This window comes from Cyprinus carpio, unplaced genomic scaffold (genome assembly GCF_018340385.1).
Source record: "Cyprinus carpio isolate SPL01 unplaced genomic scaffold, ASM1834038v1 S000006748, whole genome shotgun sequence".
Classification (NCBI taxonomy): domain Eukaryota; kingdom Metazoa; phylum Chordata; class Actinopteri; order Cypriniformes; family Cyprinidae; genus Cyprinus; species Cyprinus carpio.
The window spans coordinates 180,161-202,813 of record NW_024879347.1 but is presented as its reverse complement, the minus strand read 5'-3'; the positions used below and the strand labels follow the sequence as shown (position 1 = coordinate 202,813).

The 22,653-nt window shown below is 36.8% G+C and overlaps 1 protein-coding gene across 2 annotated transcripts in view; it reads left to right on the top strand.

Annotated features, from left to right (window-relative positions):
* The window catches only part of LOC109089622 (regulator of G-protein signaling 3-like), a 57,229-nt gene that overhangs the window by 16,399 nt on the left and 18,177 nt on the right, over window positions 1–22,653 (top strand). Inside the window, exon 3 of one of the 2 annotated variants that reach the window (XM_042755786.1) lies at window positions 9,927–10,058. In XM_042755786.1, the coding sequence (XP_042611720.1) occupies window positions 9,927–10,058 (132 nt within the window). Of the gene's footprint in view, window positions 1–9,926; window positions 10,059–19,490; window positions 20,452–22,653 lie in introns of those variants that run through there. The other variant, XR_006159809.1, reaches the window with a different exon arrangement.

Below are 22,653 nucleotides of genomic sequence, written 5' to 3'. Positions count from 1 at the left end.
GGAAGTATTCCTGAGCCCATGTTGTGATTTCCATTACAGTAGCATTCCTGTATGTGATGCAGTGCCGTCTAAGGGCCCGAAGTTCACGGGCATTCAGTATGGTTTTCCGGCCTTGACCCGTACGCACAGAGATTGTTCCAGATTCTCTGAATCTTTGGATGATATTATGCACTGTAGATGATGATGATAACTTCAAACTCTTTGCAATTTTTCACTGAGAAACTCCTATCTGATATTGCTCCATTATTTTTCACCGCAGCATTGGGGTAATTGGTGATCCTCTGCCCATCTTGACTTCTGAGAGACACTGCCACTCTGAGAGGCTCTTTTTATACCCAATCATGTTGCCAATTGACCTAATAAGTTGCAAATTGGTCCTCCAGCTGTACCTTATATGTACATTTAACTTTTCTGGCCTCTTATTGCTCTTATTGCTATATATATATATATATATATACCAATCGTTTTTATTGTTGACCTAAATATGAGACAGAAACTTTCCCCCCAAAAGTTATTTTTGCCGCTTGTTTATCGTAGGATTAAAATATTGTACTTTAGCATTAAAGTAGGCTACGACTACTACATGGATCAGTAAAAGTAATCCACCAATACACGGGTCACTATGAACATCACATCACTTAAAATGACGACGCGCCCACTGCAGGAGAACTGTACAAATGCTGGACATCCACCCACCACGCCAGAGCATTATCAACCATCACATACACCTCCATAACAATGTGCATGAATCAATACTCGTCAAATCATAAAGCACTCACCTGTCACTTGTAAATAAAGTCTGTGCGTCTGTCATTCCATATCCCTTTAATCGTATTAAAAAAAATAAACATGGCCAAATAACTTGTTGTGCTAGCTGTTAGCCACTCATGGTTGCAATCTTTAAAATGGCGCATAAAACCGTTGTTAGCGAATTCAGTTTAAGTACTTTATCCTTCAGTTATTCCTCTTTTGTTTGCAAAAGAGAGCCTTGAAAAAGGCAGATTGGCAACAAGATCTGGTGTAGAGGCGCCGGCGACAGCGGCTTGGAAATTCCCAACTAAACACTGGACGAAGTGTTGCCTAACAGGGGAATATATATATATACACACACACACACACACACACACACACACACACACACACATATACATTACATGCATTTTATCTATATATCCAAATAAGAATAGACTATAGATATTCAGTATATGACCCAAAGTATCTAGTAACTAACTACTTGAGTAGTTTTTTTATCTGATACTTTTTTACTCTTACTCAAGTAACTATTCAGACTAGTACTTTTACTTCAGTAAATATTTCTATAAGTACTTTTACTTTTACTTGAGTACAGTTTTTGGGTACTCTACCCACCTCTGATGGGGAAGCACCAGCTGGCAGTGGATGCAGCTGGCATCAAATTAAAACACAGTAATCTATATGCTCACAAAAACCTTTTACGTAAAATATGACAAATGAACTGTCAAAAGAGCATTAAACTAATTTTTTTGTTATTTTCAAAGATTTTTCTTTTTGTTTTTACAGTTTGTATCCAACGAAAAATTGGAAATTTACCTCAAGCTTAGCAGACTTCTCATGGCATGCTACAGATAAACATTTTTTTTTTTATACAAGTCACTTGTATAGACTACATGCAGGGACCCTCTTTTAATTATTTTTTTGTTTTATTTATTTATTTTTTTCTCAAGGAAATTGTGCTCACCCACTGTCCCTTCAAAAACAATTTAAGGGTTAAAATGTTCCAGTGCTCTTTTGCTGTTCCCTGTGCTTTGTTCAGAAGCATTAGTCTAATAAATGGATTTGATGGGCTTCTCTCATCTCAGGTCACAATCGCCAGGCACCCCACATCTAAGAAGAAGTCTGATTATTTTAACATCAGGCCTAGGAGCCCTTACTGTAGATTTCAACAAGACAGAATTGGAGGGCAGGAAGAGTGAGAATGCAGCGGCATCAGATAAAAAAAAATTAAATAAATGAAATTCTTATTTTGCTCTGTTTAACTAAATTACGTTGTTACGTTACATGACATTAAGTCAGACAGCACTTTTAAACAGTCTAACATGACCAAATGCTTGTTACTGGTTTTATTTACACTATTAGTCAAATTATATTTTAATGTTTAATGGAATGATTTTTTTTTTATTATTATTATTATTACTTTAAAAATAAGTCTCCTATGCTCACCAAGGCTGCAATTATTTGATCAAAAACACAGTAAAAACAGTAATATTGCCAAATATTATTACAATTTCAAATAGCTTTTTTAAAAATATATTTAAAAATGTAATTCGGTGTCACATGATCCTTCAGAAATAATCATAATTATTCAGTATTTATAATAATTACAATATCGCAGTTATTATTTATTATTATTCCTTTATTAACAATCATGAAATAAATATTTTTTGATCAAATTAATCCAGACTTGTGAGCATAAGACTTTTTTTTTCAAAAACCCCACAAAAAAGAGTATTATTATTATTATTATTATTAATAATAATAATAATAATAATAATAGTGATATTAATTATTAATCTTAATTATTCCAAACTTTTGACAGTGTACTGTATGTAGCTTTACAGATAAGCTGACTGAAGGTGTTGTTTTATTTTAGCTAACTAGTTGGTTCATCCTGAGTGTTCTAGAAAGCTTTGGCAATTAACCCTCTTGGTAGATGTCATAACTATTATCAGAATCAGAAGAGCTTTATTAACAAGTATGTTTTTCACACACAAGGAATTTGACTTGACGACAGGATCTTCCAGTGTAGAAGAAAGTACAAACATAGTGCAGACATTCATTATAGTACATACATAGGAATAACACAGTAGGGATGTAATATAACACTAATATAAAAAAAGAAAAACAAAACATTAAATAATGTACTATATATACAGAAATAGAAGTATAGGGATTTTTTTTATTGTTTTGATAAATGTACAGGTATGTTATTAGTGTGCAGATATGTTATTTACAAAGTGTGCAGTTTAATATAAATGTCAGATAACTATGTTAGTTGTGATGGACGATGTATAATTATGAAGATTAATTGTTCAGGTTGAATAAAGCCTGCTGTGCCTGGCTGTTCTGGTGGTCAGTGCTCTGTAGCGCCGACCAGAAGGCAGCAGTTCAAAGAGAGAGTGGGCTGGGTGTGATGGGTCCAGGGTTATTTTTTTAGCCCTTTTCCTGACTCTGGAGATGCAAAGATCTTGGAGGCTGGACAGAGGGGCACCAATAATCCTTTCAGCAGTCCTGACTGTCTGTTGTAGTCTCTTGATGTCTGATTTTGTAGCTGAACCAAACCAGACAGTTATGGATGAACACAGGACAGACTTAATGACGGCTGAGTAGAACTGTTTCAGCAGCTCCTGTGGCAGGTTGAATTTCCTCAGCTGGCAAAGGAAGTATAACCTCTGCTGGGCCTTTTTTGCAATGGAGTCTATGTCTATTATGCATTATGCAGAAAATAAATAAAGAAATCTAAATACTGAGTAGCTTGGCCAACATTCATGCACTCAACACTCATTCTCAACATGAAACACTTTTTGACTGAAAGTAGGAGATTATGAGGCCCTGATTGCTTTGTGGTAAAAAGCAGCAGTCTACAGCTCTGCAGCATCAGTTAATGGCTGTTAAATGTAATCTTGGTAAGTTGTGTGTTTGACAGCATTAATTATTCATTCTGCATATGAATAACATAACATCCATGCATAGTTCGATAAACAGCTCTATTCTCCTGGGCATCTTTTTACCGTTCACTCAGCCTTTAAGGCACTGATATATTACAGATGCCTCATTTATTTATTTATTTTTCCTCAGGTTGTGCTTTCAGAGAAGTGTGTGGTTATTGGATTCTGTGGCCCTGGTCAGCAAATTTGCCAGCTATATGGTTGCCATCTGTAGTGCTGTGGCAGTCTTCTCTGCTCTGCTTGGAATTTTCTGAAAACTGTTTTGCCGCTGTTTGATCCCATAGGCTTATAAAATTTGTAGTTTTGGTAAATACAAAAATACTAAAAGTTACATTACATAATATGCTGCCTTGGACACACTTAAGCTACGTTCCAAAACCTAGTGAGCTACATTGTTGTCTACTATGAACACAGTCAGCTTCTAAACTGAAGTTCTAAACAGCTTAAGTGGCTAACTTGGAAAACCAGTAGAATTGTCTTTTATGGAGTAGCTTATATTGAAATAGAGTTCCAACAAAGATTTGTGTTAGCATGTTACCAAGCTATCAAACCAATATTACAATAAGAAAAAAAAAAAGAAAAACAAACAAAAAAAAAAAAAACAGCAGACAAACGTTTGGGTAAAATTTGAGATTCTGGCATTGCTGTCTCCATAAAGGATAGATGCAGTACACCCCTGTTAGAGTCACAGGGATCTGAGATGTAAACATTATTCCAAAATAAATCATGTCAGGTTACCACCAGGTTTCCACTTTTAATGTGATATTGCAATCAATTTATTAAATAACAAAAAGTAGAAACTTTTAAGGGAAACATCTGTGCTTTTTAAGAGACCTAAAATAACATACAGTGTGCACACCCTTAACTAACGGTTAAAGCACCTTCGCGTTTATTACAGTAGATAGTCATTTTCAACTTAGTGCATCTCGATTTGTCAATTTCCCTGCCTACGACCCAGAATGCTAAGATAGGCTCCAGCACCCTGTAACCCTACAGAGGACAAGCGGTTCAGAGAATGGATGGATGGATTTGTCAATTTTTTCCCACTCTTTCTTGTAAAAGAGCTCCAGATCGATTAAATCTCATGTCTACAGCCCTATTCAAGTCATTCCATTAGTTGTTCGATTGAATTTAGGTCTGGGCTCTTGCAAAATGTTTTTTTTTCTTTGAAAACCATTCCTTTGTTGATCTAGAAATGTGTTTGGGGTTATGATCAAGCTGAAAGATGAAATTAACATTCATCTTCAGCTTTGAAATGGAGGCCTGCTGTTTTTGTGCCACATTTGCCCAGTATTACTATCAAATTTTCCCTTTGTCTTGACTACTGCCCCAGTCCCAGCTGAAGAGAAGCAGTCCTATAACATGATGCTTGCACCACCACTCTTCATCATGGGTATGGTGCTGTTTGAGTTACGACTTGTTTTTACACAAAACGTTTTGGCCAAAATTATAGTTTCAACTTACAGTAGTTTCATCAAACTATAAATAATTTTGCAACATGGGTTTGGCAAAATTTAGGCGAGCATTTTTTTTTCTTTTATAAGTAATGGTTTTCCGTCTGGCTATCCTACCCTATAGCTCAGACATATAAAGAAAAAGGATATTGTTGTTACATGCAGCAAGTGTTTAGTACTTGCCAGAAATTCCTCTGCAGATCCTTTAATGTTGCAGTAAGTCTCATACCAGCCTCCTTGATAAATTTAAGTGCTGCAATGCTCTTTTGGCCAACCTTTCAGTTCACTGGAACTGCACCACTGACCTCAATACACTCCCACAAGTGTGTGCTTCCCGCCAGTTATGATTACTGAATGAGTGGCACCTGATTGTTTTTTCATGAATAAGCACAGTCACTTTCCCCTCCACCTGGTCTGCTGAGGTTATCACAGATTTAAAAGAAGCAGCTGAAGGCACACCTTTTCTACAAGCATAATAAAACTTATTTTCTGTCTGCATTTTACCTTCACTCTTTCATGGCATTGTAAAAGTTGGGTTGCCTTGCTTCGGAGGTTTTCCTGTGCTCCAGAGTGTTTTTGTTTTGTTTATTTAATAAAGACTGCTACATTGAGATCCTCACTTCAAATCTCTCTTTTACCTTCACCAACTGCTGATAACGGATCTAGCAGCAGCCGCCATTCACCCGCAAGACCAAATACTCTGCCTCCACGAGAATGGGTGCCCACTGGAAAATTATGTGGAGGAGTTCATCAAGTTTAGCTATCAGGCACTCTCAAGGTCTACTTCTGGTGTGGGTCAGATGATACCCTGTTTGTACAGATGTCAGCTGGAGACACCACTTGTATCCTGGATCATTACATACAGTATGCACTGTGGCTAAATGGATCCTCCATTACTGCGCGGGAAGTTGAAGAGAACAACATCACCAATCGGCCATAGTTTCTCCAGTCTACTCTTATTGTCTGGGTGTTGTCGATCTCCATCCCAGAACTCCTCCCTGGTCCATCCCCACCCCTCTTCCCACCTGCTACAGCCCCGAGACAGCAAAAAGACCCACCATGGACCCTGTAGCCTGTCATCCCTCTGGCTTTACTGTGGACTTCTGGGCCTGCAGTTGCACCTGAGCCATTCATTCCTTCTTCCCCAATGGGTTCTTCCAACCCTCTGGCTCTACCATCATCCTTGTTCCCACTGGGTCTGCCTAGGTCTTCTGAGCCCCCAGCTCCCCTTCGGTTCCTTCAGCTCTGCCTTGGCCCACCAGTCCAGTAACTTGGTCTCCAGCCTCCCTGTCTTTTTTTCTACCTGGCACCACCTAAGACTCTAACATGGTCCTTCATCCCTCCAGCTCTGTCAGGGCATCCCACTCCACCGGTTCCATCAGGACCTCCCCTGCCATCTCCTCTACTGTCTTTTCCTCTGCCAGCTCCACAGTGGTCTCTTCCTCTGCTTGTTCCTCCATGGACTCATCCTCTCGGGGGTCCTGGCCCTCCTTCCCACCCCCTGATGGCCATCATCACCTCCTCCATCACTTCGGTGTAGTTTTTTTTTTTTTTTTTTTACAGTGTCAAGAGGTGCCTAGCTGGAGGGGTTGTACTGTCCCATCATCATATAGGTTGGCTTGCGTTGTTTGTATGGGTTTCCTAAGCTCCTGTGTGTGTGTGTGTGTGTGTTTTATTTTTATTTTTTTATTTAAAAAAGACTGTTACATTGAGATTCTCATCTCAAATATTTTCTTTGCCTTTACCAACCCATGAAACACTCTACTTCTAAATTAAACTTTTAACTTAGCATTGTGTAATATGAATATGGTTGGCTCTAATGAAAAATTGCTTGTGATATTGCTTATTTATATGTTGCTTTGGATAAAAAAAAAAAAAATTGCTCAATGACTATTTAGATGAAATCTAAATATGTAAGTATATGGCCAACATTGTACATTTGATCTATCAACATACCATTGAATAGTTTTGACATATGATACCATCACTGTACTAATTTGTACAATTTAATTTAAGTTAATGCTTTTTAAAATGGGTTCAGTTCCAGCAGGGGTAACTTTAAAATATACTCGCGTACTTGCAACAGCTTAGCTTTCTGATAAAATAGCCCACCACAAAAGAATAAAGTTCATTTGTTTTATAATAAATCCTGTTGATGAACCGCAGCGGGTCTTTTTTATAAGGTGGCCAGTGCTACAGACTAGGATTCAAAATAATTGTAAAACTGTAAACAAGCTAAATGTTGTCTGAGGTTCTCTTGATTTTCTTATGGTACTGTGATTGGGTAGGTTGTCCCAACTTAAACCAAAGCGATTTCGATGGCCCATAGTGGAATTGCATGTGATGTATGAAATCTGTAAATTGTTGGTAGAGATGGTGTCCCTAAAATAGGCCTAAAGTCTTTTTAGATATGTCCCCTTCCAAAATCACAAGATAAAGACATGTTAGCCACACAGACCCTTCATTAAAATGTTAGGCACACAGGCCCTTAGAATAGTCTCTCTAACTGCAGACTAATCCGCAGTAAGAATGGAAAACACTGAATGAAAAAGACCTGTTTCCCATGTGTGTGTTTAATATTATTTAATGTGTAATCAGTCTAGTCTCTGACTGCATCACAAGAATGCCCCATGAGCTGTGACAGATTTCCTAATGTGCCACAGCCAGTCATCTTGGTTCAGGGGCTCTGGTCTGTGGCTGGATGAAGAGACCAGCAGCAGCTGGGAAATGTTGGAACAGAAGTCTCTTGGTCCCCAAGGCGGCCAGATGCAGCTCATATCAGAGCTGCAGATCTGGCTGATAGTTGTCCAGGAACACATTTCTGGAATAGGATGTTCCCAGTTACTCTGTTTTGTGGTGGACGCTGTGTGAATTTGCTAATCTTTTATGATCTCAGTTTTTTTTTCTCATGTGAAGGGACATACAGTGATTTAAAGAAGAAATTATCCTGAAATTAAAATCTGTTGTCTATACATCATTGTCCAGTTCCATTGTTTGCAAAAGAGGCATTCTTCCTAACATTTCAATGAGGAAAATGATACAGGGCTGGGATAACATTGAGTAAATGACGACAAAATTTCCATTTTAAGAAACTGCTCCTTCAATAACATTCTTTAATGACTTTCAAGAATGACATCATCAGCTCTGGCTATATGCAGCTTTATAGGGACTGATGGTCTCAGGCCGCTTTATTAAGTTGAAATGATGGATCGAGGAGAATTGACTTGTATTGATTTTGGTCCTGGACTGTGAAGCCACTACGCTTCATCATTCTTCACACAATAACAGAGCAGCTTCCCCCTAACATCTGTGCTTTGTTTCTTTTCTGTCTGAGATTGAGGCATAAATGCTATATCATCTATGCTAAACTTCATCCATGACCCGTGAGACATGATCTGGGTGGAATTTATGATCACTTCAGTGTTTACACCTGGTACACAGTTTTACAGATTAAACACCATCATGATAACACATGACACGCAACACTGATTCAAATATACGCCGTATGTTGTTGTTTACTGATCTCATTTATATTTAAAACTTGCAATTGTGCTCTTCAAACATTGTTGGCTCTTACAGATTGCTTGTAATGTTCCTCATTTGTAAGATAAAAAGCTTGATATATGTAAATGTCACTGCATATAGATATTGGTTGCCTCCAAGTAAGTATGTGACTACTTTGTGCGAGTAATGTGTGTACATTAATAAAATGTTGATTAAACTGATTGGAACTCCCTGTGCATTAAACAGTTTTAATGCACAGGATTAAACATCATTAAACACCTTCCAGCCCTTCAGAATTACATTCTGTTTCCACCACGGAATAAAAAAATAAAAAATAAAGTGATTGCAACTTTTTATTTAAGAAATCAGAATTTATTTTCTCAGAATTGTGTATTGACTTCATTTCACGGTTGAAACAAGATTGCTTCTGATGTTCATTCATGTTTATTTCGTTCTATAACTAGTAAAGAGGAAGAGATGATCGGTTCACATGCCGCTTGAACTGAGGAGCTATAGCGATCTGTCATGACACATTAAAGAGCCACAAAACATTATTTATTTGAATTTCTTTAAAAAGAAAGTGTGTATATGTATATGTATATGTATATATATAAATATAAAGTAAATGCATTTTTATTTGTTCATTTACCAGGCAGTTGCGAAAGTACTTTAAACCCCTATGTAGAAAGAGCTTGCCAGTTTGATCAATTTAATGGCTAAAATGTGGAAAAAAAACTGACTTTGTTTACATTAGTAAGAATGTAAGCATCCCCATAATTTAAAAAAAAGAAAAGAAAAAAATATTGAAAATGTAAAAAATGACCAAAAAAAGTGAAGAAAAATAAATAAATAAATAAATAAAATCATTAGTCCATTCTAACAATCATTGATAAGTAGAAAGTCCTTGCAATGATCGGAGAACCAATGTGTGTGTATGTGTGTGTGTTGTTAGCATTTGTCATTTGTCTGTGTAGACAATGTTTTCTTTTGGTATATCAGTTAGCATCGTTATGACATCATGCTTCTGTGACAAGTAAAGTGCACAGTTGGGGTCTTAAGATGGCTTTCATTAACAAAATGGATCACACCCATATCTTTAATCACTTCTGGCAGTGCTTGAAAACAGTTGAGACACACAAGCACACATAAGAGCTTTTCTCTTTCTCTCACCACAGGGCAACTGTTCTTCACTTGACCAAACCCCATAAACATTTGCATACTACAATATTCATCTCTGTCTCTCTCTCTGTCTGTGTCTCAGCAGAAATGTGATTGTCTTCTGAGTCTGGAAGCAAATTCTCTGGAGCAAAAAGCAAGAGTGTGTCAGTGTTTGAGTGAGAACATCAAAAAACAGCTACAGCTGCACAGGAGACGGACTTTCTGCCCACCTCAGCAGGTACAGTGCATCGCTTTTTCTCTGGACATATTCAGGGTTTAACAATAAGGGCCTGAAGCTGACATGGTAGAGTTTTAAACCATTTGCCCCATCAGTGTTTCTGCACATCTTACATTGGTTATCATGTACATGCAGTGCGTGATACAGTTCTCCAAACTCTCATTATTTGGGATAAGCAGTTTCTCCATAGTTCTTCATACATTTTCAAACCAATCTTTGTAACATACTTTCTTATCTGGTTGAACATTAGTGCCTTAAAGCCTTAAAGGAATAGTTCACCCAAAATGGAAATTTGCTGAACATGTACTTCTACTCAGGCCATCACCAATGGATGCTCTGCATGAATGGGTGCAGTCAGAATGAGTTCAAACAGCTAATAAAAACATCACAATAATCCACAAGTAATCCACTCCACTCCAGTCCATCAGTTAATGTCTTGTGATGTGGAAAGCTGTGTGTTTGTAAGAAACAAATCCACGAGTAATGCTAAATTTCTGCAAATCTGTTCAGTTAGGGAAATAAACACATCTATGTCTTGGATGGCCTGAGGGTGAGAAAAACTAATCCTTTAAGACCTTTAGTCTCTCCATCAGCAGGTTCACACAATTCGTGACTCCATGAGCACGGCTGACTGTAAGCATACTGAAGACTGCAAGGAAATTGCTCTGAAGTGCTGATATCTGTTGTACTATTAGCTGTCAGTCCATGGACATTACAGTCTGTGGCACCATTTTCTCTCTAAACAGCATGAACAAACTGGGTAATAATCTCTTTCTGGATCGCGTTGCTCATCCAATTGTCTCTTGTTATCACCCACTCTCTTTCCATAGGTAGATTTTAGGTGCGGCACATTTCAATATCAATTTGCAAAGCATCAGCTAGAAATGCTTTTCTTTCGTTCATCACACAACGTGATCATGTTGCTTCATAAGACTTGGATTAAACTTCTGTTTTTTTCTTTTTGGAGATGCGTGATGACACATGAACACTGTGGCACCCTGCTAATGATAAACATTCACTTCTGATGAAACAAATACATCAAGTCAAAGATAAAATTAACCAAAAAAGAGATTTAACTCAGACTAAAAGTCGAAAATGATTAATTGAAATTGAGTTGTTATGTTTCATTACAGATAACACTAACAGTAGAACATTAAATACAGATAATAAAATATAAAGTACAACTATACAAATAGGTCTTGTAAAAAAGAAAGATAAGTAAAGCAGCACAAGGCACATGGTAGCTAGAGTGCAAACCAGTAAAGTAAACAGTGCAGATATAATGATTGTAGTGCAAAAAAGCTTATTTAGTCTGATTAAAGTGTCAAAAATCTCAGAGAGCAGTTCTTTATGTAAACTGACAGAAGAGGTGGTTGATGAGGTAAGTTAACTGCTGAATGAGTTAGTGAGCAGACCAATGCTGTACAAAGTGTCTGGTGCATGTCCCAGTGTGTTAGTGGGAGCTGGGGGCGGGGGGTAGGGACTGAGGTTCAGAGTTCAGAGGTGCATGGGGAAAAAGAGAGGGGGGGGGGGCAGCAGACTGAAGAAGCTGTGTGACGGGTGTGTGGGATCACCTGCGACGCAGAGGGCTTTACGGGTGAGACGGGTTTCATAAATGTCCTGGAGGGAGGAGAGAGAGAGACACCAGTGATCTTCTCAGCTGCTCTCACTATGTGTTGAAGGGTCTTCCGGCAGGACGCGTTGCAGGTGCCATACCCACACACAGTGATGCAGCTCGTTAGAATGCTCTTGGTGGTGCCTCTGTAGAAGGTATATGCCTCTGTAGAAGGTATACTTCTGTAGAAGGTACATCAGTCTGATAATATGTGCTAATAATGCCATTTATTGTATGTGAGTCTTCAGCCAACAGAGCGCTGATATATATGGCTGGAAGTCTGATTTTTAGTAGAAATATTCCACATTGATTCGAAGACAGAATTAGTCAAATAGGCTTTGAGTCAGATCTTGCACATTGCTATCATCTGTTCCTCTGCTTTCCATTCACATGAAAGAGAAGGTATGTGTTGATCACAGATTCTTTTATCAGCCTTTGAACCAGCTTTCACTGCTTTTCAATCATTTTCTCTGCCCCTCTTCACCACTCTGTTCCATCATTCTGACCGTCTGTCTGTTTGCGGGGTTCCAGACAGGTTTTTCAAGCAGGACTCACTGCAGTTGTGCAATGTGGCTGATCAGTTTTAAATGTCTCAGTGTGTCTGTCTTCAGTGTCTGCAGTTCCCAAAATGGAAAAAAAATAAGACCAAAAGTAAATAATGAAATATAAACACACACACACACACACACACACGCGCACACACACACACACACACACACACACACACACACACACACACACACACACACACACACACACACACACACACACACACACACATATATATATATATATATATATATATATATATAAACACATATATACACTCATATATAAATTAATATACATATATGTATATATAAATACATTTAAAGGTACTCCACACAGAACCAAAACATATAGTAGATGGTGGCTGGGGCCTGTTTACATCGGCCACAAATAAGTGTACGATTACGAAGCTTTAGAAAAGTGTTTCAAGTAGAAAAGATATAGAACTAGACATGTTCTGAATGTTGTGCTTAATTTCTCATCTGATATACTCCCACTGCTCTCGTCCCTGATTTAGCAGATTGACCCTAAACTTGACAAAATTCCCATTTTGTTCAAAACTTGCAAACATCTTTAATTCCTCGGATTCTCTTGTTATACCAAATGTGAAATCCTTTGTACAATAAAGATGGTTGAAAAGGATGATTGTGTATGGTAGGTGAATGAATAGAAATATTCTGAATCTGATTTTTTTTTGTGTGTGTGTGTTTGTTTTTACAGAGGGGTTTGTTGAATTACAGTCGTTTGTGTAGCGAGAACAGTGAAGTGAAGACAGTTAATGCTTCAGTGTTGGTGATGAACTTTTGTACTAGTTTTCTACTGGCGAACAAACTGATGCTGTCATTCGGGAAGCCAGTCATCGAGCTTATGAGGATTTCTAAATATGACAGCTTCCTGCCTTCCTTATAACCTTCCTTCCTGACCAGTCATGACAGATATACCATATTTTCATATATACCATATATTATCACCAGAAATATGCTGCAATTTTATACTCCAAGGTGACTTATGTAATGCAGTCAATGTCAAGTATGCAAGACATGCACAAAGTGCACTCATTTGGATTTGCCGAATGAGAGAGGTAGGATGCTTAAGTTTATCTATAGCACATTTACCACACCTTGGTTGTTTCAGTTTCATTTTAAATACATTTGTTTAGGCTTGATGTGAATACATTTAGTTTATAATGAATGACACTATAATTTATGTTTTTTTTATACTTGTATTTTTCATCCCTGTTCTGATGTTTATAATGTTTAATTTTTTTTTTTATTATTTCTGAATGCAATACTAAAATGTGACTAATACACCGATGCAACATCTCTCTCTCTCTCTCTCTCTCTCTCTCTCTCTCTCTCTCTCTCTCTCTCTTTCTTAACTATGCAGTTTTGACTTTGACCGTGCAACTTATAGTCAGGTGCAAATTATACAGAAAATACAGTAACATATTCTGGGTTCCCATGGTCCAGGAAAAGCATATTATTACCTGAAATTAGTACAGTCTTGTATGTCAAAATTGTCAAATGTCCTGGAACATTCATTAGTCAAAAGGTGTGGGAAGCCTGTTCATATGTGTGTGCTTTAATGAATTTGTAGTCATTTTTTTTTATCACATTATGTCAGGTATACATCTGTGTGTCTGCATTTGACACTGTGATATGTGTGATATAAGAGGAAATGATGTGTTCACATGAATCATAGAGGCACAGAGAGCAGTGTGACACACACAGGCATGCTCTGACACAGACACAAGAGCAGCTAGATTAACGGCCATGTGGAGACTCACAGGAAATGTCATCTAACTGTCATTTCCTTCCATAAACTTTTTATTTCATTGTGCTCTGTAATGATGCCACGGCTGATTGTGGTCAACCTACAAGCTCAGTGTGTTCTGTCTGCTCTCAGTGAACAAAGGCTCAGTTGCTGTTTGATTTATTTACTTTATTTTCCTGTTTTTTGGAGACAAAAATATTAAGAAAGAAATTCTGAACTTGAATTAAACTGACACTGTATACATACTTTTGTAATTGAGTAATTTTGCATTTTTGCAACCGTAACCATTCTAATACTCAATTAATTAATTATTTATGTTTCTGTTTCAGACATGCAGACATGAAATAAGAAATGTATTTGGGAAAAAAGGAAGAAAAAGACAATGGGGCGGTTACATGAGACAAGAACCTAAATGTAAATTTCAGTTTAAGTTACTGTAATTTAATTTTTAATTGAACATTTCACAATGTATACTGTATAGTGAAATGCCAAGGGAAATAATAGAGAATTCTGGTTCTTCTTGGTTGATGTTTTGGAAGATTAAGCAATGTAAAGCATTTGTTATGTTAAGCGTTTGACAAGACTGTGCCATTTGAGGTTACTTTTTAGATATATTCTCATAATGCTATAACTTTATTCTTGAAATGTTGTTTTCTTTCTCAAAATATTGCTACTTTAATCTTGCTCATGTAATGTTAGGACTTTATTCACATAAAAATCCTATTATGAATTTACAATGTAATTCTTATAAACACACACACACACACACACACACACACACACACACACACACACACACACACACACACACACACACACACACACACCAGAACTGGCAAGAACCAGCTGAAAACTTATTTCCAGTCTAAATGACTAGCTGCTATTCAATTAACTTCCAGAAGATATTTGTATTTTTAATTTAGTTTTAATTTCAGTTTTATTTTCAATGTGTTTCTCATTCGTTTTAGGCAGTTTTCACTCTGTGATTGTTAATTTTAGTTGTTCCTTTTTTCTAGTTTACCTCATTTAACTTTTTTTTAGTATATTTTTTTATTTTAACTTTTTTAAAAAGTTTTTTTTTATTATTGTATTATTTTCTTGAGAGCATATTAACAGGATATTAACTGATACGCTTCATGATGTCAACCAAAAAAAAAAAAAAAAACCTTTTTGACGTAATGAGAACAGTATCTGGGAATCCTCTGGGATTCCGTAGATTTGGAATACATGCTGAAAAAGTTCAAGGGCAGTTTCCATGGCAGTGGGTAGACCCTTTAGTGGTACCAGTCTGCAAGCCTTAGAAAATTGATCAACAGTTACTAGGATGGCTGTGTAACCGTTGGACTTAGGTAAGTCTGTGATCAAATCTATGAATAGGTGTGACTAGGGATGGTGTGGGATTGGCAGAGGTTGTAGCAGACTGGCGGGAAGTTCACAAGGGTTTTGGATTGAGCGCAAATGGTGCAAGACTTGACAAAGTTAGTATTGTCTCTGTTCATGTGAGGTCACCAGAATGCATTCTGTACTGGAGTAGAAGTTTGATGTATACCAGGATATCCCAAACTTAGTGAAGTATGTACCCACTGGATAGTCCGATTACGGAGTGCTTGAGGGACATATTGTCGGTTAGGTGGGCGTTCTGGTGGGGCTAGTTCATCCTGTTGTGCCCATTGTATTTTCTCCATAATGTCCCAACTGATCTGAGCGATGAATACGGTAGGTGATAAGATGGAAACACTGGTTTGGTCACCTTGGTCAGTGTCATCTCTGCGGGAGAGAGCGTCAACCTTGAGATTCTTGTTGCCAGGGCGGTACTTGACAGAGAAATAAAAGCGGGTGAAGAATAATGACCAACAAGCTTGTCTGGGGTTCATTTGCTTGGCTCCTTTGATATACTCAGTATTCTTGTGGTCTGTAATAATCTGGAAGGGATGAACGGCTCTCTCAAGCCTGTGACGCCACTCCTATAATGTTGCCTTTATTCAACATTACAACATTAATGTTCAGTGTGTGTTACAGTGTTTAATGAAGCTCTCTTGTTGAATGTTTTACAGCATGAGCTCATGTGTAATTCATAAGCCTGATGTAGTCCTTTCTATGTGTGATGTCCCACGTTTCACATGAGGAGTTTTATGTCCAGGGATTACAGAAATATGTTTTCTGCAGTCGTTGTTCTGTAACACTCCTGGAAGAGGCTAAAAATAACCCCTGACAGCTTAAAGGTTCTTGCGTCATCCTGGACACTCAGGGACTATCTTTACCTCACACTAGTTTGAGTGCGCATGGACACACACACACGCGCATACACCTACTGTCTATCATTAGTGTGTGTGTGTGTAAAATGGGAAAAACCAGCTTATGAGCAAAAATATATGATGATCAAATAATCTTATGAACCAGGTTTAGCATTAGGGACACACATAGGTTGTTCTAAAAATGCTGTCTAGGTCTTCATTCAAAAAGTGTGGTTCTAGCACACACACATTTCATATGTTTGCTCACAAATTCAAACTACATTATAATACATTTTGGGGATACGATTTGATATGAGTTTGGTACAACATGAAAGGTTTTTTTTTTTTTTGTCTTTTGTTTTTTCATTTATTTTGAACAGACAGTAGTGCAGCATATATGTAGCATAGTAGTATTTGATTTGAATCTGATTGCATCATTTCAAGATTTAAAGCAAAAACTGAATGGTCTGACTTTAGATATGTGAAATTATGTTACATAAAACACCTGCTCAAAAAAAAAAAAAAAACAGCTGATGGACTAAATGAAAATGCAAATTTATTCTCTGACAGCAGGTGGCGCTTATGGAACAGCAGCAGTGCAAAGTTTCCTTGGTTTCCACTGTAAACATAGCAGCTGTGGTAATAAACTACTTTAATATGCATTATATCAAAGACTACAGAATATCCAAGATGTGCCACTTGTATAGTTTTGAATGAGGGAAAATGCAATGCTCAATATGGCCGCTCCATCGAAGGAATCCCTGCCTTTTGAGTAAAAGAGCCAATCGCTAATTGGTAATGTCTTCGCATCGCTGCAGCTGCCGTAAGAAGTCCCGGTTATTAAAGAAACAATAAGCATTCTGAGATGCACCCTTAGGACTGCACATGCGCACAGGCTGGTCTAGCCATAGAATATATATATTTTTAATGCTATTTGCGCAAAAGAAACAACATTTAGTTTTGACAACATTTCAGATTTCACTGGTTATTTCAAATATGAAATTTAATCGTAAGCTTGGTGAACAGTTTAGGTGAATTTGACATTTCCCCATTCAGAGAGATAGTAGCTGCACTTGCATGTCCAAGAGGCATTTCAAAGATGACCACCGAGTGAAATGACTTGCCTTAAAGGGACTTTGAATATATGGAGTTAAGAGGAAAAGAAAATGCCATTGAATCATTTCTGAAGACATTCATACAAACCCCAACATACTGTATTTGTCCTTCCTTTATTTCAAGCATCATGTACAGTGAGCTTGATCTGTCTGGTACAGTATTTCCTCCTCTTTTCAGACTTCATACAAATTCCACACAAATGAATTTTTGGAAAATGACAGCAGTGCAGTTTATGTGCAATTCTAGAATAGAGATTGCCCAAAATAAAACTAAAAATCGGTTCCAATTTATAGCTGGTCAACCGGTGCATCTCTACAACCTAGAACTTTCCCACACTGCTGATTTAAAACAAGCAGGTGGTTCTTTAAGCTCTTGTGTGCCATCTGAACTCACCATTCTTGTTTTGGGTTGGTGTGTAGATCGTCTCTTCTTCTGCTCTTTCTTGTCATGGCGGTAAGCATTGCATTGCTTCAGATTGATTGCTTATGACTGACTGTATTTGTCGTCTCACTGCATGAACCGAATGGCGTCCGTACCATGATGGTTCAGGATGGATACATGTACCGTTACACTCCTAATACACACAGGCATACAATGTTTTATGAATTGCATTATAGAATTGTGGAATTCTAATTAAATCTTTTTATAATTTGCTGCATCCCACCAGAAGTTGAAATTGAATGAAGGAAATAAGAATGTTTTGAATTGCAATTCAAAGAACTTGAAATAACTTCAAGGCTTTAAAAACAATTTTAATTTTTTTTTTTTTTTTTTTTTTTTTTTTTGACAAACTGTTAGAAAAAAATACAAATTTTAGTACGATTACACAATTTAATTTGAATTTAAAAGGCATTATCATTTAATTTTTTAAATGGTGCTCACCTCATCACATACTTTTAATGTTAGGTGTGATTAATTATAGAAACATGAGCAATCAATTATCATTTTGATTCACAGCTCTAGTCCCAGTATCACTGTTTAGGTAGTCTTTGTGTGAATTCCTGAAAAATGTTGAGATAAACCACACACACACACACACACACACACACACACACACACACACACACACACACACACACACTTACACTGTTTTGCTGATTGTTTCTCATTATGTTCTTTAGCAGAGTGTAATGATTGAGTAGCAGCTGTACAGAGACAAACGGTTGTGCAGTCAATCTGTGTTTCTGCCATTAAAGCGATAGTTAGTGATGATGCGATAATCAATATTATATGTGAATGAAAGCCTAAATGAAATGTGTTTTATCATTGTGTGATTGTGTCTCTAGAGAAGACTTGGATTAAACTGCTTGATTTATATAGATTACTTTTACAATAAACTTTTAGATCTTGAGAATTTTGGTGGAATGGACTGACAATGGATGGACAGATCTCTCAGGTTTCTTTGAAAAATCTTTTATAATATTTTATGTGTTTCAAGGATTAATTAAAGTGAAACAGTCAGTCAAGTTTACATGATTTAGTAAACCTATTTCCACTTCAATAAAGATGTAAAGTATATATATATATATATATATATATATATATATCTATATATATATATATATATTAAAGTAGAAATCAGTTTACTAAATCATGTAAACTTGATTGAATGCTTCACTTCCACTTTAAAGTCTTATAAATGATGACAGAATTTACATTTTTGGGTGAACTATCCCTTTAAGATGTATTCCGTCTTGTTGTCTGCATTATACATATGAATTAGCTCTCAGTCTTTATAATTGGCCACATTTACTGCACATAATCTAGATTTTTCATTATATTTCATTTCACTTCATCAATTCTCTTGTCAAGCTTTAAACAGGAATACTCAGCCTTTGATGGATCTTGTTTGGTTGTCTTTAAAGAGAGAACAATCTTTAACTATTCATTACTTTAATGTTATGTCAGTCCTCTATGGCATATATGTTTTATCGTAATTAAATGGGTCCTGAGAAAGATCTCATTTATTGCTTTCTGATGAATAGATTTCAGCATAGGGTTTATGAGACTTTAATGTGCAACTGTGATTTGATTTATATTCAGTGTGCATTTAAATATATATATATATATATATATATATATATATATATATATATGTATATATATATATGTGTGTGTGTGTGTGTGTGTGTGTGTATCATACAGGTCAATGCAGTTTAATTCATTAATATGTACTCAGCTTATTAAAAATAAACACTGTGCATCATCCATTGGAATTGCAAATGCTATTTCAGGGTGGTTTTAACTCTGTGTGTGTGATAAATGTGACATCTCTGATTTAACTGATTGTTGGAGAGCTGAAGGGTTAAAGGTTCCAGATGACCTTGATTCATTGTATTTGTGTAGGGTCTATCAGGTATCAGGCGGCTTTATCTTTGGCCATTATTGCTGAAACTAAATTATAATAGCAGTTATATTGAGTTTTCTGTAATGCAATACGAGAACACAATGAACAACTCTCCTCAGTAATGACCTCACAAAAATCAAGCATCTTGCAGTTTCTCTGCACCAGGGCTGACGAAAATTGGCACAAATGTCTGAGCGGGGATTGCTTGTGTTTGTGTGTGTGAGATACAGATCCCCTGATCTGCTGGCGTACAGTATGACATGTGCCTGTTTCTTTTGCAAGCTTTTGATTCACGTCTAGGCTGCTTCTAAAAATAACCGCAAGCAGAGCGGGACAGCGGCCTGTCTCTGGAGAGAGAGAGAAAGAGAGAGACAGGACATGGGCAGTGCTCCTCTCTTTTTCTTTCTCCCTCTCTCGCGCTCTCTCTCCAGTCATTTTGTTCAGCAGCACAGTCGCGCCTCAGAGCAGCTGCTAACACACACACATACATACACACACACACACACACACACACACACACACACAGACTCTGCAGCAAATGTAGTGGTACTCACAATGAGACCGTGGACAGTGTGAGAAAAATCCACACAGAGAGAGGGAAGGAAACAGGTAGACTGAAACAGAACAAAACAGACGCAAAAAGGGAACTTACAGTCCATTTCTAGGCAGAAGTACAGAAGAAGACGTCTACTGGACAGGATTCAGAATCAGCACATGTGAAAGAGACACGTTCACAGCGGCCAGATGCCTGTATTCAAGGTACACCTGCATTACTGCTAATCGGATCAAAACTGAGCTTTTACACCTGATGTGACACAGTTTGTGTGCGTGAGTGTGTGTGTCCAGGAATAGAGGTTTCTAAAGCTGCACGGTTTACTTGCTGGTTTATCAGGTTTATTTTATTAAATGTGGGGCTTACATTTATGTTGCAGTTTCATTTAACAACAGATTCAGTAAAGATTTCAACAGATTTCAGTAAAGTTTATATTTTATTCTCTACAGTTTTTTTTTTTCTTCCATTTTATGTTTACTTTTCAAAATAAACTTCATGTATATGGAAATATACATATATTTTGTGGATATTGTTTTGGATTTATTTCCTTTTTTAGGAAACAATATTTTTGTTTTGAAATAAGCAATGAATTTTATGATGAGTGATGAACAATATATATATGAAATGTTTACCATGCTCATATTTAATGTATGTCTGTTTGAGTGTGTGTTTTATTGGTTATAAATGGTGCTTGCTGAGATAAGCAAGTGGTAAATTGTTAAATAAAGTTTCTTGCATTCGTTTTCACATAGAGCAAAACATACACAGAAAGAGGTGACTTGCATGATGACAGATTGCTTCATGAGGTTTATATGACTGACATTTCCCACAGAGCTCACAGAGGCGAGGTAAACTGTAACTGTACGAGACAGACATGAATGTCAGTCTGCAGAGGAAATATCATTTCAAGAAGTTTATGATGTGTACATACCTGAAGACGATTTCTTAACTTTTTGAACACTTTCTGTCATAGTTGTTGCAGTATTTAAGAAGTTTTTTTTAAAAAAAGCTGAAATTAAAATATCAGAAGTATTACTTTTTACAATTCAATAGTTCAGATCGTTTACCCACAAAATCTGTCATCATTTATGCACTTTCGTGTCAATCCAAACCTGTTTTGATGTATTCTGTGAAACACAAAAGGAGAAATTTAGCGTTCATACTGCTCTTTTCCATACAAAGACAGGGCTATAAAAGTAGTCCATGTGACTAGTGTGCTATATTTGAAACCATTCAGTAGCTGTTGTGTGAGTAATAAACCCATATTTAAGTTCCTGAAAATCTTCCGTCATTGCTTGCGCATATTCAAATATGCCGTGCCAAGACATGTCAAGTCAGGTTTCACGTCAATGATAAGACACATTTAATTAATGTCAGTGAGGTCAAATATGGCATGATGTGTACGTTGCAATAGGACACTCTGAGACACAATGACAAATTAGATGTAAGAGCTGCTTGTTTAACATTGAGGCGTTTCACAGAGAAAAAGGGGGGAGGGGGGAGGGAGGAAATCTAGATAGATAGATAGATCCCCCGAAAACAGAGCATGAAACTATGACAACAGATGATATTGTTTAAGTTAGACACAAGTTAAAGGAGGAGCTGGGGAGGAGGTGGGTTGTAAAGCAGTATGCACTGGTAGCAGCAAAGCAGGCTGACTGAAGTGGTGTTTAAATAAGGCACCTGTTCGTCAACTGAGTGCAAATAAATCAGATCAGCTGATATGGGCTTGGTTTGAATCTTTGTATTTATTTATTTATTTATTTTTTATTTTTTAAATCAGCTGATAGCGAAGCTTGACTGCAAGGCCTGCCTGAACTAATGCAGAATGCATAATTTAATATATTTTATATTCATAGATTATAATTTTTATTTTATTTTAAAATATGTTTTTTTTATAAAATTATTTCAAACCATTGAAGTGGACATTCTGTTGTACTATATGGCAAATGAACACAGAAAATTCAGATTAAATTACATATATTAAGTTATATATTAACAAATATTAAGTTGATATAATGATTAATATTATGTCAACAGAACTCACTGAAACAATGTGCAACTTAAAAGTTTAAACTAAATAAATCATTTTTTATCTAGCAGTCATGCATTTGTTTTGAAGTTGTGGTAATAGGTCCGCTGAATTTTTTTTTTGTGTGTGTTTTTGTTTATAATGTGTTTGTGTTTGAGAGAAAAAAATTGACTTACTGTATATGTCTTACTTCGTAGTTGTAGTTTTTAGTAGCATTTAAATAAGGTTTGTGCTTGTTTACTATTCATGAGTGTCTGATTTTTGGGCCCATTTTGAGCAGCACAAGCAGAGCAGATAGGACTCTCTCTCTCTCTCTCTCCTCTCTCTCTCTCTCTCATCTCTCCTCTCTCTCTCTGTGTGTGTGTAGTGGACGTTA